This window comes from Canis lupus, chromosome 22, assembly GCF_003254725.2.
Source record: "Canis lupus dingo isolate Sandy chromosome 22, ASM325472v2, whole genome shotgun sequence".
Lineage (NCBI taxonomy): Eukaryota > Metazoa > Chordata > Mammalia > Carnivora > Canidae > Canis > Canis lupus.
The window spans coordinates 57,429,426-57,446,728 of record NC_064264.1 but is presented as its reverse complement, the minus strand read 5'-3'; the positions used below and the strand labels follow the sequence as shown (position 1 = coordinate 57,446,728).

General features: G+C 39.4%; 1 protein-coding gene across 1 annotated transcript in view; it reads right to left on the bottom strand.

Moving 5' to 3' along the window:
- Positions 1-10,548, bottom strand: part of MYO16 (myosin XVI) — a 481,094-nt gene extending 470,546 nt beyond the window's left edge. Inside the window, exon 1 of the mRNA XM_049099266.1 lies at positions 10,202-10,548. Coding sequence (XP_048955223.1) covers positions 10,202-10,229 — 28 coding nt within the window. The 5' untranslated portion in view covers positions 10,230-10,548. The remainder of the gene's footprint in view (positions 1-10,201) is intronic.
- Between the last annotated feature and the right edge of the window lie 6,755 nt (positions 10,549-17,303).

Sequence of the window (17,303 nt, the reverse complement as noted above, 5' to 3'; positions counted from 1 at the left end):
CACTCCACAGAATTGGCTTTTCTGTGATTAAATAGGAGGCAGCGAGAGGCATAGCCCTCATCTACCTCATACATGTTTTCAGCCACAGAGACAAGTGTCTTCCTCTTTCTCTGCTAAAAGCCAGAATGAAAAAAGAATGGCCAATTGATTTCCACAAAACCATCCATTCATCTATGTGTGTCTCTGCTGTCCCTCCTCCTCTCCAGATAATAAATAATTCAAGCCTCTTCTCTCTTTCCTTCCTCACAGGACCCTGAAGAGTTTTGCCTTTCAGTTACTCCTCCCTTGACCACTTCCCATGAACTGAAAACCTAGTTATGCTGAGCCAAACAAAACTGGAAGCGGTATTTAGAATGCACTACTGACTCATGCAATGTCGCAGTTTTCATCCTGCATCACATCATTCTGTCGATAAGTGGAGAAGGGCTCCCAGTCAGCTTTTTTAGGGACAACTATCCGTGGAGATGACATGTTTACTGAACTGTCCACAATGACCTCTACATAGTTTTCTGAAGATTACATTCTAATTTAAAACCAAACAGTGAAAGAATTATCCAAACAGACTTTGCAGGTGTAGGATACTTTCTCCTTGGAAAGGAAAAGATAATTCTGCTGTGGGTGGAACAGAAGCTTTCAACGCATGGCACAAAAGGGTCATTCCCATATAACGATAACTCTTAAAACATGACACTAGCATGAATTTATTTGTGACAACCGGTGAAAACCAAAGTTTCCTTTATGTCCAGGCTCTCCTGAATCTCCAATGGCATCACTGTTGTTGTCCTTGTCTTATCATTATTTTAATTTCTCAAGTGATTGGACAAGGCTCAAAGATTTTTTTTTAAGTCCCAACACCTAGCCTTTCATGGCAGCAGGTGTGGAGGCATAGGTGGGCTGGAGCTTTCAAAGATGAGGAAGTAGACACAGTGAATTAAAAACTCAAGTATGGGGCACCTTAGTGGCTCAGTGGTTGAGCATCTGCCTTTGACTCAGGTCATGATCCCAGGGTCCTGGGATCAAGTCCCGCATCGGGCTCCTCGCAGGGAGCCTGCTTCTCCCTCTGCCTGTGTCTCTGCCTCTCTCTCTGTGTCTCTCATGAATAAATAAATTAAATCTTTTTTTTTTAATTCAAGTATTTTCTATCTTAAAAATAGAAAAACTGTTTTGAGAACCACATTTCTGCCCACCAACTGGCCTTTATCTCTTCATTTTAGAAGGCCAAAGTACACAGTGCTCTTCAACTTCTCTCCAAGATATTACAGTTTGAATTCCACTCACTCTTCTCCACTGACACTGCTCCTTGTCTGTTGTCCCAGCAGATCCTCCTCAAACATGTGCCCTAAGTCTGTGTCTCATCATTCCAGGTTGTTTCACAGACCCTGCCTCCTGGAAATGTGACGCTTGTGTTCTTGACAGAAGACTTCCTCCCTTCTTTGTGAACGTCTTTTCTTCTATCTGCTTCTCAGAAGTGTTTGACCCAGGCCATCTATTTCTCCATTGGCTACTTCCCCCTGTACCATGGCTTGAATGGAACCAGTATGGTAATGACCCCGTGTCTCTAAGTAGACATCTCTTGCCTGATGTCAGATTTGTATATGCACCGCCTACTGGGCGTTCTCCTTTGCACATCATGGGACCCAATGTGCTCTGGCCTGTCTCTCTCTCCCTGGTGTACATCTGAAGCTTAAGAGAAACACCATACACACAGTAATTCAAGCAAATACATTCAAGTGCCAGTGTTGAATATTCCCTTTCTTTCAACCTCTGCAACTCCTAAATCAGTCCAATAGCCTAAGACTCCCTAGTACTCAAGTGTCTTTCAAATTCATCCACTCTTTTCCATTCTCAAGTCACCCACAAAGATGGACTTCCCTCCACCCAGGTGCGGATTGCCACAAAAGCCTCCCAACTGGCCTACCTGACTCCACTGCTGCTCCCTTCAATGGATCTCCATATTTGATCCCTCTAACACAAATGTTGTCCTTCACTCTAATGGGTAGAAATTTTAATAGATTCCAATTACTCTTATGAAAAGTCTAAATATGGTTACACAGCACACAGGGCCTTTGCCATCTTGACATTCAGGTTCAGGAAGGAAGAGCATGGATTCAATTTGGACATTTCATGTTTGGAGAGCTGATAGAATAGAGTGGTATGCTTGAGTTCTGACCACATGGGCCTAGATAGCCTGACAAAAGCACAGCCAAAGAGACTTCCCTGGAAGCTATCCATGGAAATGCTGGAGATCTTATGACCTAAACAGGACACACATAAAGAAAAAGAAAGAGCAGAGCGAAGCACAGAAATTTTCACTAATCAAGCAGTAAATTGTTAAATCTTTACTATAAATACCTCTCAAATCAGACCATGCCTCATCACTGTTGTTGCCCCCACTCTGATGTAAGCTGCCATCTGTCCTATTTTCTTGTCTGTTCCTCTTTCCCATGTCCTTTAATTCATCCACTATATTGTGGTCAGAATGACATTTCTAAAGACAAATCCTACCATATCCCTTCCTCTCAAAACTATCCCACGAACTCTCTTACACAATGAATACCATGAAAATGCATCATACTTGTCCAAACATTGCACATTTGTTCTTCTTCCTCCACCATGTGGAACTCCTTTTGTTTGTTCTTTGAATATGCCATGGCTCACAACACTGGCTTTCATACAGGGTTTCCCATCCACCAAGGTCCCTCACCCATCCATCAACAGGAAATGCCTACTCACCTTTCAATGCCTGCTCGCTTACATCTTCCCCGTAGCAGAACCAGGTGCCCTGCTCAGCTTCTCCCCTAACACCCATTTACAGAAATGTGTTGACACTGTTCACTTCCCAGGCTCCTCTGTGGACTGAATTTCTTACAGAAAAGAAGCCTATCCATACATAGAAGCTGAGTGCACTGTATAATGTTGATCATGAGAGAATGATGGAAACATCTGAGAAGAGTGGATATAAGTGGAGAGACCAAGGGACCTGGGAGAGCAGAGTAAGTCAACGAGTTACACATAGACTTTTTCAGGAAAGCAAAAGGTTAAGAAATTAGAGATGATTACTAAGATAAAGCAGGTAAATATACTGAAGTAAATGAGGAACAAAAAGAGAATGTGATGTTTCAGGGCAATACTGAAGCAAGGGCTAAAATGTAGTCACTGGGTAGCAAGGCATTTGAGGGGCATATATAAGTAACTCTTTCAAGAAGTTTGGAAGTAAAGGTAAATGGAGCTATAGGCTATTAGCTTGAGCAGCTAAGAGCACTGAAATAAAAAGTGGTATTTATTTATGAGTTCAAGAAGTATTAAGTATTTAAAAGAAGTCAACTTCTGACAGTCTAGATTTTCTGAATTAGCCATATGAAACATGCCCATCCCTGCCTCACAGTCTTTGCACTTGCTCTCCACTTTGCCAAGCCTACCCCTCTGACAGATAACCACCTCCTGGTTCTCTCACTTCATTCAATCACTTCGAGGTTATCTCTTCACAACCTTTTCAGCATTGACCTTCACTGCATTCTGCTGCCAGGTCATTTATTAAACCTTTAAATTTCTTTATTTTCTTCACATCAGTTGCTGCTACCAAAAACTTTAATCTACATCTGTTTGTTTACTAGTTTACTTGTCTCACCACGGTCATCAGAATTTCAAGATGGGAGTGATGTGAGCTGGCCTGACTATCCTTGTACTCTTAGCCCTTAGACCAGTACTTGGAAAGAATAGGAACTCAATAATATTTGCTGAATTAATGAATATATGAATGAATAAATGAATGAATGGGATAGCCAGCTCAGTTGAGTTACCATGGCATGTATCCATCTCTAAAGTGACACTAAGTGTGAGCCAATCACTAGAAACATAAAGAGCCCCATTTCATTCACCAAACAACTTATAGAAAGAGAGCGTATCACATTAGAGTAACAGGTGTCAAGTGAGGCCATGGATGCAGGATATATAATGACAAACCTTTAATAATGCAATGTCGACACTGTCGAGATACACAAAGATACTATCATTGGATGGACCACTGGGTCACATTCCATGCCATGACATTCCTAAGAGTCTGTATAAAAGTGAAATGTACGAACAATGCAGTCAAATGTTAACAGACTATACTATAATAATTCTATCATTTTATATATATTCTTCAACTGTTTCTTCACTTCAGAGCTGAGGCCACAGAAAACATATATATAAAAATATACGTATATAAATATACATAACATGCAATTTTAGTATATGTGCTGCCGAAGCGAGCACAACATGCAATTTTATATGGAGAGATACAGATTAGATTTGGAGTCTGACATTAAAGATTTATTTTTCTTCAGCAGTACATTTAATGATTTCTTTTTCATAATTGGGTGAGGTTTATGAGTCCTAGATTCATCACCAGTATGAGAGTTTTATTATTTTTTCTTTTGTTTTAATAATATTCAATAAAACAGTGCTCATAAGACATTAAGTTATTCTTACATTCTTTTTTTCTTAAAATTCTTATAAACAGATAAAATATTAATATAATTACCAATGTGCTGTTATAAAGATAAGTAGCAGTTTGGAATAGTTTGTGATGTATTGAAACTAATTTTTAGTAGAATTATAGGTACTATTGATCCATAGATCTTATTCCAATATTATTAAATTTAAATTGCAAGGTAAATTTATTCTAAACCTGGTTGAGAATTTTTTCTTTTAAGACTAATTGAAAAACTTAGTATTAAATGGAAACATGAATATTTGAGACTATCTAATAAAAATATTTTGGAAATCAGAAGAGACTTGCCTTATAATTTATTAAAGGTACTATAAAACCACAGTAACTAAAACAATATGGCTGTGAACAAGGCAAATCAATCCATGTAACTGAAGAGAAGCCAGCAATAAATACAAGTACATTTTGAAATTAAAATGTGAAAAACATGGAATTATAATTCAGTGCATGTAGAAATAGACATGGGGGTGACCTTCATTTCACATCACACACATACACTTAATTTTATAAGGATCAGAATTTAAAATATAATAATAAAAATAAAATAAAACAAAATATAATAATAAAAGCTTACATAAGATAAAAGCTAACAATTCTAAAATAGACAGCCCAAAGCAATTAATAAAACCAAAGTCCATAAGACATTTTTTTTATAAATTATTAGAAACTTAAATGCCAACAAATACTCAAAACAAAAACAAAAGAGCAAAACAGGAGAGCTATCTTCAGCACATATTTAGGGAAATATGGATATTTCTTAATATAAAAGGTTACATAAATTTGATAAAAAAAATAAACCGTCCAATATAAAAATGAGAACTGGTATGAAGAGATGGGGCTAATAAGAAATGAGAGAATCTCCTTAATTATTAGTAGAATAAAATTAGACCTCTTTGAGAAACTTTATTTCAACCAAGGCACTGACAACATCTGAAGGACAGCATCCCAGGCTGGCAGAAATGCAAGCATGGGCATGCTCTGCTGATGGTGGGAACCAAAGTGATATAGCCTCGCAGAAAGAAATCTGGCAGTTTCTACCACACATAAAATTACACATGCCATTTGGTTCAACAACACTGACTTTGTGAATCAATACTTTAGGAATAGAAAACAAAATGCCAGAATAGAATGCTTTAATGCCTACCAAAAAGGGAAGTTTATTAATAAATAAATGATTTAACAAATGCTATGAAATATTACTTGGCAGTCAAAACAAGAATACTCAGAAGATATATGTTTATTAGCCAGAAAAGATGCCCACATTGTTACGAGAGAAAAGGATACACTGGAGTTAAAGGTACATATTTGGGAAAATATAGATGAGGTTTAAAGCCACAAGGGATGAGGTCAAGCAGGGATGCTGCCAAGTTTCATGGCCAACCTCTAATCGGAAAAGCCAGCAAGGACACAAAGGAAGAGCTGCCAGTAACATAGGAGAAAAATCCAAAAATTGTAAAAGAAGAGGTGGAAATCACGTGAAAACTGAACTAAAAGCAGAAGGATGAATGCCCATTGGATTTTGCCCCATAATGGTGGTCTAAGGTGGATTCCGTGCAGTGGTCAGTGGCATCATCTGCAGAGGAGAACAAGGGACGAGGGTCAGGGACCGTGTTTATAGGCAATTTTTCCAAGAGTGGCCATGAAAACAAAGACATTAGGTTGGTGGCCAGAAAGGAACAGAAAGTCAAGGGGGCCTTGTTTGATCATCTAAAGATGACCATGTTGGACCAAGTATGTATGCTAGCAGACACGGTTCAGGGGAGAAGAGTTTGTGGGTGCTGCAAGGCAGGGGTCATGAAGAAGGGAGGCAAGAGGAGACAGAGTCTAGAGCACACTGGCTCTGGAAACAAGGAGGAACAATTCATCATCACAGAACAGAGTGGGCAAAGAGAAAATCACATGCCAGCGCCTCCGCACATTTAACGGTAGGAAGCAGGAAGATGCACCATTTACATCTGATGGCATCTATCCTCTCTGGGCAGGGAACGTAAAAGGATTCTCTAAGGATGAGCAGCCACGCCTCCTGGGGAAGCAAGGCAGGAGTGAGGGAGAGGGTTGCTGTCTGAAACGGAAATGGAACTAGTCCACTTTTGCTCCAACTTTGCCGTCAATGACCGTCTAGCTGCCTTGGTGTAGTAAGGACAGACGGGTTGCAAAGTCAGGCTCAAGCTGGGTTAGGCACCTCTTATTGAACTCAAGACAGAGATCAGGACGAGGAGGTGGGATGGCCTCAGTGAAAGACCACAGGCCTGACCTGGGGTGATGCTGGGCTGGGAGGGGATCCTGGGACCAGCCTGCTGGCGTTTCCATGAGCTCACAGCATCACGAGGCTCTAAACAAGTGAACAGCATGTACAATCAGTGAAAGACCAGGGAGGGCATGTTAGTGCAAGTAGCATTTATGAAAACCTGTGATAAGAGGAAAAATAAGGTTACCTTGGCACTGGGAGATTTTTTTTAGCATGCAAAATAGCAGTCTTTATGGTATGATTCATCCCTGGTTGCCCTGGATGAACTAACAGGCCTGGAGTATATTTATTTTAAATAACTCTAACTCACTTCCTACTGCAAACAGTACTGTCCGACCCCATCAACTCAGAGAAGGAAACTGGGAGAGAGAGATATGGGCCAGGCAGAGGTCCATTCCTGAAGCACCTAAGAGGATGTAATGAAGGCCAGGCCTCACGCTTCTGCCCCTTGTTAGCAGGAAGCCAGATGTATTGTTCCATGGTTTCACATGGCCCTAAAGCTCTGTGAGCCCCTCCTCCCTCCTGATCCTGCTCACACCTCAGCACGGGCATTGGCCGGCTTCACCCATTGCCACCTGCCACATGCAGCTTAGACAGAACCCCATCACAGATCCAACCAAAGACACTTCTTGGCCACAGAGGTCCAGGAAACGTCAGCATTTTTTTCTGTGATGTTTCTAAGCTTTCCTAATACATCTTGCTTCCACGATACATTTTTAGATTCTGGTTTTTAACTTTTCTATATAAGATATATGGAACATAAGAATTAGGCCAGAGCCCATGGAGTTGGAAAGGAATGTGGGTGGAGATGTGGGTCTCAGGCATTTTCTTCCTCCTTATATTCTCTCTTACATGGTCTTAAAGTTTTGTTTTTCTGACTGTAAAAGGAAAAACATGCCCACTGTAGGCAAATTTGAAACTATAGGCTAATTTATGAAAGTAACAGATAATCCCATAATTAAAATTAATTATATCATTATATTCTGAATTTAGTCAAATTTAATACATGAATACTTAGATTTTATATTTGTATATGAATAATTAATCACAATTATAACTAACAGAATTATATATGCTACATAGAACCACAAAAACAAATTATTCCACAAACCAGAGTCAGAGTCAACAATGAGAATTTCCCTAGGTGATATTTAAAGTTCCTTGTAAGCATTCTTTATTGGTGTCCCCAAATCCAGTCATCAGGCTCCCTTAGGATGCTATAGGATTCTGTTGTTGCAGATTTTCAGGAGCTCTTGCCCCTACCCTAGAATCCAAACACTTCCTGCTTTGCTGCTTTTGCTCAGAAGTGGACATGGTGTGGGGATAGAGCAGGGCTAGAATGAGAAGACAGGCATGTAGAAGCTCAAGTGAGGAAGAAATAGTGTGAAGAAGATGAGCCAACTAGCCTTGCCAATAGATCACCCCAATAGGAGGGGCAAGGGAACACAATATGGAAACACCTGATGCATGAAGAATGAGTAGGCTGTGGATTATGATCCTTCTCAACAAACCCTCTGGTTCTGTAAATGCCCCCACTCTTCCAAAGGTTCCTATTTGCAACAATACAGAAGGATCCTCCAGGATCCAGCTGGACTATGAAACATTCCTTGACTGGTGGCACACAAAAAATATAATTTCTGAACTCCTTTAGCACATTGTACCATTCTGCCATGGAAGATGGTTTTTGACCTTTCCATGCTTTTTTCCATTTTATAGATACTATCAAACACAAAGCCAAGAACATAGTTGGATCTTTCGTAAGCAGTATACAATTACTTGGATAAATTCAACAGGAACGTTGTTTCCAGGCATTTGAAATATTTCACTATTCATTAATTTTATATTTCAGCCAGATTGCATGAATTAACTCAAATGCTTCCACTGACCAGACATCTTACTTCTTCTAATTTTCTGAAATTCTAAACTGAAATCATTCAGCTGGAACAAAAGTAATATGAGGCAGGAAAGGGCAGCCTCGTGTTCTCTTTGGTGACCAACTTGTCCCCTGAGCGCCTGGTTCATGTCACTCTGTCCCTCTGTGTGTGTGCTCAGGCTCCATGGCTTCCTTCCAGCAGGTGTGTTCACTCCACCTAATGAGCACCCAGGTTCCTTGCAGAAATGGTGCAGAGGACTTTGGGAATCTCCTCTGCAGAGGCACGAGAAGGAGAAATAATGACATTCTGCTAGTGCAGTCAAACAGGAGGGGCAGCATGAAAGCCTGCCAATAGTGCTCTCCTACACATTTCACCAAGATCATAATCCCAAGATTTCAAGGATTAAAACAAACAAAACAAAAAAAATCATTCTCATAATTCCTAAATATACTGCACATTCCCAATTTTTGTTAATTAAAGAGTTAATTTTCCAACTTACAAACTGATCAGTGAATTTCCTTTGGAATTAAAATTGTCCTGCAAGCCCCATGCATGCCTCTCGCGGGTATGGTGAAGAGTAAGTAAGGCATTTTTACTTTCATTCATCATAGATTTTTCATTCCTATATACATCCTCCACAAAAGACAAAAGAAAGGTAAAGATTTTCTCCTTCTCGTTTATCATTATTTTTCACTCCCCTTTAGTGCAAAACTCAAAATCTATTCAAACATGTTCCTTAATAATGTTCCTTTAAATGGAACATTGTAATGTCCTTTGCATTACAAGCATTTGCTACTAATGTCATCTGTCACTTTAAGACCATGACATACATGTACAGAAGTTTTCAGAAGTGCCACATGTATATCTAGCAAGCCATTTTTGCTATAAATGTCTCCTTCCTCATGATTAGCATCCAGAGAAGGTTCAGAGGCAGCTTTTATCTAGCTTAGAAAATTGTTTAAAAAATCAGGCATTGAAGAAAGCCTTTATGGACTCATGAGAAAAGCCAGTGACAAACTATTTTTCACCTTATGAGCATCAGTGCAGAGCATTTGGTACAGATGTCACTCGAGTCCCTGAGCACTTCAAGGTGAAATGATGCAAGGACAAAAGTTTATAGTCAAGGATAATCAGAGAGCTCAAGCTTCTAAGTTGACGACTGGATGCAAGGAGAAGCAGGCAAACTTGAGAGTAAAACAGTAACTAAATAGTCTCAGCCATACAATCATAAGCTAAGTTTTTATGCAAGCCCTGTATTAATTAATATATGCTGATACCCAGAAATACCCTTCTCACATTCCTTTCTACACATTACTATTTTTTTTTAATTACTGCGTGTATGTATCTTTTTCTTGAAAAGGTCAAATTTTAAAGATTTCTAACACTATCTGCATTTGGACCGCCCTGGAATAATTTCAGAACCTGAAATGAAGAGGAAATACATTTCAGCATGTAAAACGTCTTTCAAAGTCACCATCCTCTGTCACTCATCTGGAGGTGGCCAGAAGACCCACCTGACTGGTGGCATCTGCATACAATAATATTTCAAGAAGACAACTGTATGAGCAAAATATCCAGCTTACTTACAGCACTTGATGAAATGATAGTGAGACATCTTTCCATCTCAGACAGCAATCTTGCTATGGGCTCCAGCATCCTCTTCTGCTACAACTGTTGTTCCCAGGAAATGCATTATTTAGAGCCCTGACTCAGGTAACAGTTTGCCTCAGGACGCATTATTAAACCGAGGCTCTGTTCCATGATCACGCAAAAAGCTTCAAACTCATTCTCATTCAGCAGCTGGAGTTCAGCTAAGCCTCTTGGTGGATCTGGAGTCACCACGCTGCACGTGCTAGCGTAGCACGGTTGATTGACAGAGCTCCTAGTACCACAGGCCCGGGAATCGTCCTCTAATTGGTGCTCACATGCAGCCACATTCTGCCCACATAGAGGTGTGCTGCAGTGCGGCTCTCCCGGTCCTGCCTGTTAATGGCTTTTCAATAGCTTTCAAATGGCAGCAAACTAGCTGATGAGTGGGCTGGAGGGAAGAAACTGAAGGAGGGATCCTAAATCTTATTTGTTCACGTTGTCCAGGAGCCAAATGTGACCAGATTCTTAGCCGGTGGCGGAGCTGATTATTTTTAGCGGCCACCAGTTGCTGTGTGTGAAGAGGAAATGCAGAGCAGGACCTCAAAATACCAGCTCTTAGGACGAGAGGTCGTTTGATCTGCCTCTAGTCATGAAGAAATTACATTTCACGACACATCTTTTTGGTTTTCTATGCAAAATGAAAAAACTTAAATTATCCACAAAAAGCTTCTGATTTGCATAGCTTTACAAATTTAGGATTCTGCTACCTCTGCAGACTGAAATGGATTTCACTGTACAACCAAATGAAATAAGTCTGAATGGAAAGAAAGAAATATATGGTCTTCAAGGATTATTGCAATCAAAAATATCATGCTTATAAGGCAATAGCCATGTTAGCCAAAGAAAAGGGTCACATTTAAGTCTCTCACAAATGCAAGCCAATTGCTTTTGCAAACTGATACTTTTTTTTATCATGATCTCTGCAAGTGAGTTGGCACAGTCTAGAATTTGTGTTTTAGATTCTGGGGCCTCGGAAAGACAAATACGCACAGTACATTGAACAGGTATATCATTCTACAGTAGAAACCCACATCTAGGTTCTCCTACTGAGCCAAACTTAAAAAGCAGCCCCTTTATTAAGCACAAAGATTATGGAATTCAAACCTGTGCATCAAAGACTCATGGCTTAAGTTTTCAATGAGAAATCATTCTACCATTTTAGTAGTATGATGTAGAAGAACAAGTTCAAGGTTTGATCGGGATGGCCTGAGTTCAAATCCAGATTCTACCACTTATCAGAGTATCAACTTGGACTAGTTTAGAAGGATAGAAAAACACCCACCCACATTCTAGTTTATACTGTTGGGATGCACTAAAGGTTGTCATCAGCTTCGTGTGGAAACAATAGTTAGCTATAAGCTGAATAACTGCAATGCACACTTTCACTTGTTTTCCCAAGAACCAGAATGAGGATTGTTAGCTGTTATCAGTAATATTCTTCATTAATTCATTCATTCCTCAATCAATTACTCAGCGCCTGTGGTATGCAATCACCATTTAAGAGCTTTTCAGGAATAAAAAATTGCCTTTATATACAAGGAATATACAATCCACCATTTAAAGATTTCCTTACGTGTGTGTCAAATGTCTCCTAATAAAACTGTGAGACACAACTCTGTATGTCTGTTATCTGACAGAGAGCAAGGCTCTTTCTCACTGCATGACAAGTCTTTGTAGGCACATACAATATCATGAGTTTATGAGAATATTGTCCAGTGTCTCTTTGGAGAAAGCACTACCCATCTGGATATCCCTTGCCCTCCTCTTAACACAAAGGTGTGTCGTCTCCATACCTTCCTTAAATATGAAAATTTCTTAGTTTTCTGAAAATTGCATGCTGCCACATAATGCTCAACAAACATCTAAGACAATTGAGCTCTACGACACTATTTACTCTTTGAAGGGAAAAAAATTAAATTATGATATTCAGATAAAGCATGGTATCCTCTTGGCAAACAAAATGCATTATTGAAAATAAGATTGAGTTGGGCTCAAAACAATCTGTTATTAACTCAAAACTCCCCTATATAAGCATTCTGAACAATGTCCCCCATAAACTGTAACACCTCTCCCATTTTTGGGGGGCTCATTACAAATGCATTTATTATTCTCTGGTTCACTTATTCCATAGATATTTGGCAAACCCTAAGACACATGGGAAGGAAGGCTGGTGTCGTCCCTGCCCTCAAAGTGCTTACTATTTGGTGAAATACTGATAGTCACACAGGGGAGTGTGGGAGACATTATAGGATGGGAACTGTGGATCTCTGAAGCAACCTAAAGGAGCAATCTCCAACCCACTTTAGAGTTGAAGGAGGCTATCTGAAGAGATGTATTCTACCTTTATTATGATGCATAAAGGCAGGGTCTGCCTTTATGCATGAGCTGTATATACATAGAATTCTTCCAGATTAAAAAGTTCTCTCATCCTTTTTTTCCCTCTGGAAACCACATACTTGTGCTCAAAACACTAATAGGACTATGTTTAACTACAAAGAAATACAGCTTTACGTTTTTCTTCATTATCAAACCAAAAATTTATGCAGGCATTATTACAGAGGGAAAATAATTTTGGCTTTATAACTCCACTCCCTTTATAAAGTAGAAAAACAATGGTAATTTACAAATGGTTAAAATTTCTTGATCTCTACCCACCCCTAAGAAACTAAGCTCAGTGTCAGGATATCAGATCGATCATTTCAGAATTCTGTGAATCTGATATACTAAATATAACATCAGAGTTGGCTACGGGAGTAGGTAGCGAAGATTTAGATTATATTAGCTACATTCTTAGTAACCTATCTGTTTTGCAGACTGTAATCATTAAGTACAAAATGTAATCATTCAGGGTTGCCCAGGTGGCACAGTCGGTTGGGCATCAGACTCTTGGTTTCGACCCCAGTCGTGATCTCAAGAGTTGTGAGATCAAGTCCCAAGTCAGGCTCTGCGCTCAGTGTGGAGTCAGCTTGGGATTCTCTCTCCCGCTCCCTCTGTCCCTTCTGCTCATCTCCTCTCTCTCTCTCTCAATAAATAAATCTTTTTAAAATGCAATCATGCTTTAAAAGAAGTTGCTTTTCACTATAACAAAACTTACTCGTAAAGCACAAGTATCTTATTATTTTATTACCTTTCATAATTATTACAATGACCAACTGCTATCTTTGAATGTCACACATAGCATTTCAAAAGCAATTTGGAACAATAAAGAAATTCCTTCCTCTCTTTTATACGCCAAACAGCTGCTCACTATTCTCACTATTTCTGATTAAAAAAAACACATAATTTCTTCCTTTCAAATGTTAGTATCATTATACACTAGATTTTTTTTCAAATGATTTCCTGGCCCAAAAAAAAAAAAAAAAAGAAAGAAAGAAAGAAAAAGAAACTGGAATGATTCTAGTGACAGATGAACATTTTAAAATTATGCCCTTGTTTATTATTAAATATCTTTTTAAATGGGATATGTGTGATACATAGCTTCAAAATAGGTTTTCCAGTGAAAGCTCACAGGTGAGATACTACTTCCCTTATACTTCATTTTGGACTGATATATTATGCCAGCCTTTTCAGATATAATTTCTAAATCTAATAATTCTACATTTTTTCACACTTTACTAAATCATGAGATTAGAATTCAAGTGTACCAACACTGTCAGTTTAGGTAGGGTTCATATAGAGGAGGTTACTATAAAAATTCCAAGTGAGCTATAAATCACATGCACAAAGTGTTTATAATTCAAATTCAAGCTCTATGACATAGGCACCTTTGCCTCTGCTCTGGGAATGGACTGAGGCTTATAGAAGACTTTGATGAAACAAATCACACACAGGTTTTCGATCCACACATAATCCACACAAAATGGCTGTGAATTAAATTTACAGTACCACCTGTCACAAATACGGATGCTTCTGCATAGATGGAGCTACCATTTTCTCTCTGGGAATAATACTCTAGTTTGTGGCACCCTATAAGACTTCAGGGGCCCTTTTCTTGACTGTAGAGAAGGAAAGATGTCAGTCGTCCAAAAGAAATTGGCATCACTGAAGTCAGTGCTTGCTAGAAAATCAGTCTCACTGGTCATCCCACAGCTGCCTCAGGACCAGGATCAAGTCTGCCTTGCATGACTCATCAGAGCCCCTGCATCTCTAACCAGCTCCCCTTCCACAGTCTGCCACCTGTTGGGACTGATCTGAATTCCAGTCAGTCTGTCACATCAGATTCAGGCTTCCTCACCCTCAAGCAGCCACACAGATCTCCTTCCAGAATAAATGGCCATTTAACATAGATGTAGGTAATTATGGGGCAAACAGAGGAAGAAATTTACACCATAGATCTGTATGGCTGGAAGGAAAGGAGAAGTTAACGTGGACCAACCTTTCTGTGGCAGCAGACCAGTGAGGAGGCTGACCCAGCTGAGCACCATTTAGTGCCTAAATAGAAACATGTGATGTATGGGCTTGAAAATACTTATTAGCATCAGCACTAACATTTTCATAGAATAGCAATGTAAAGTAAAAAAGAATACAATTTTAAAGTTGCTCCATGGAAGGCTGAAGATGCTCTTTATGTAATGCAATATAGAGCAATATAACATATACATATACATATACATGCATTGATATGGATATATATATATATCTATTTATATATGCACATACACACAGGCTATATGTGAGGCTCTAGCTGTCCCACAAAGGCATCTGGTTACCCATATTCCCTTTGCAATTTTTTTTCTCCCTAATCAAAATGAAATGCTTTGAATTCTAATGAGTATCAATTAAAGTAGCTATCTAGGAAAGGAAATCTGTAAACTTTTGCAAATGTATTTACTTGAATGTTAACACCACTTTGAAATCTCTCTAGCATACGTGTTACAGCTATTCAAGATGACCTCCCCACTTTCAGATATTGCTCCAATTCACCAAAATTTGACAATGAACACAAGTTTGCATATCTTAACTGTAAATGAGACATGGACAGTGCTAGTGTCTGTACGGCTGCACCTAGGTTTGTGTGAATGTGTGTATACATAGGTACGTGTAAACAAAAGAGTAAGTATTCTCTGCCTTGTTCTTCAATCCATTTGCGGGAGTGCATGGCTTTCTGTAAGTGGGGGGCAAACAAATGGACTTTTTTCTTTTTTAAAGATTATTTATTTATTTGAGAGAGAGAAAAAGAGAGAGCACAGGCAGGGGGAGGGACAGATGGAGAAGGAGAAACAGACATCCTGCTGAGCAGGGAGCCCTATATGGGGCTCCATCCCAGGACCCTGAGATCATGACCTGAGCTGAAGGCAGACACCTAACCAACTGAGCCACCCAGGTGGATTTTCAAATGGATTTTCAATGACAAAGGTAACTGTAGAGATTAGTGATGGCCTGGCTAACAAAGCTCAACTAGGTGGGCATATCTCTAAACAACTGTCACTAAGGAGATAGTTCGTTGAAGTATTTTGATGATGTAAAAGATCATCTTAATTTTCCTGAAAAAGAAAGAATTTGGAGGTAATTAAATCTGGAACTCTCCCTCCTAGTTCCCCAATTGATATGTATTCCTTTTAAAAGAAAAAAAAAAATAGTCTCAGAGTGCCTGGGTGGCTCAGTTGGTTAAGGGTCTGACTCTTGGTTTCAGCTCAGGTCATGATCTCAGGGTCGTGAGATTGAGCCCAACATTGGGGCTCCATACTCAGTGGGGAGTCTGTTTGGGATTCTCTCTCTGCCTCTGCCCTTTCCCCTACTCATTCATGAGATCTCTCAATCTCTGTCTCTCTCTCTGTCAAATTAACAAACGAAATCTTTTAAAAAACAAAAGACTCTTAAATTAAATCTTCTCCCTGCCCCCCCCCCCCCCCACACACACACACACACTAAGTTACTTGGTCAATTTCTCAGCATCCACTGAAATTCACTTTGAGCCCATTTAACCTACAAACTCTTCTTGATGTATCTTGGCCTAAGTTAGTCCTAGCCTTAACTGACCCTCTATTCACTTTTCTATGTGCCAGTCAATCCGGCACGTGGTAATACAATGCTCTGTATTTTTCTTTAATTACTTTTATAATTAGTTATTTGAGGTTAAGACCTTCTACTTTTGCTTGCTTCCTACAAAGTCCAAAACATCAATGAACATTCGAGGGTCACCAAACGAAGAACCCGAGAATTAGAATTGCTACAAAGCATCTTCTGGATCATGACACGTAATGTCTGGGGCAATATTTTATTAAATTCAGGATCACTGAGCACTCAGGAAAGCATAATTTACTAGACCTGAGAGAGGAGCACAGCAGAGAGGTGGAAGACACGCCCTACTATAAGTCAGCATATAAGCACAAGTCAACTTTGCCTTTCATTTATTTGCCTTTTCAATATTCCCTGTGAATTTAAAATGGAACATAGGAAGATAAGGGGTCAAGTTTAAACACTGATGACTTCCTTTCTCTAAACGAATTCCCCCCAAATTTAAAAAAATAAATGAACTCCCTGATTGCAGATTCCCCTTTGGACTACAAAAGCTAAAGTGTGGCCTCTGTATTTGACACAATTTAACAGCATATTAAAGTGATTTGGAAAAAAATTGTACAGTGAAATGCCCAAATTCATAAATGGCATCAAATTCTTTCACAAACTCAAAAGCTAAAGCTTTTTGGAAAAGTTGAAATAGCATTCATTGTTGGGGCAGCTCTCCATAATGATCTTCACATGCCTATAGTCTGGGCTGTCAGGGCAAAGAGCACCAGAAACCTTGGTTTAAGGATTAATATGCCTAAGGGGGTACCACAGGGATAAGTGGAGGAACTCCTCAGAGTGAAGCTATAAATACAAGTAAGCTCTATAGGCACCGGATAAAGCTAATGAAGCCCCAGGAGGATGGCACATCCTTTCCATCACCATGGCTCCTCTGGTGGGTGACCTGTCCTTCCACATCAGTGATCATGCTTACATATGGACCCTGTTTCTGCCACTCCTTAAAGATCGGACCACTTTTTTGAGATTTCAGTTCCTCAGATGAAAAATGGAAGTAATGATACATACTACACAG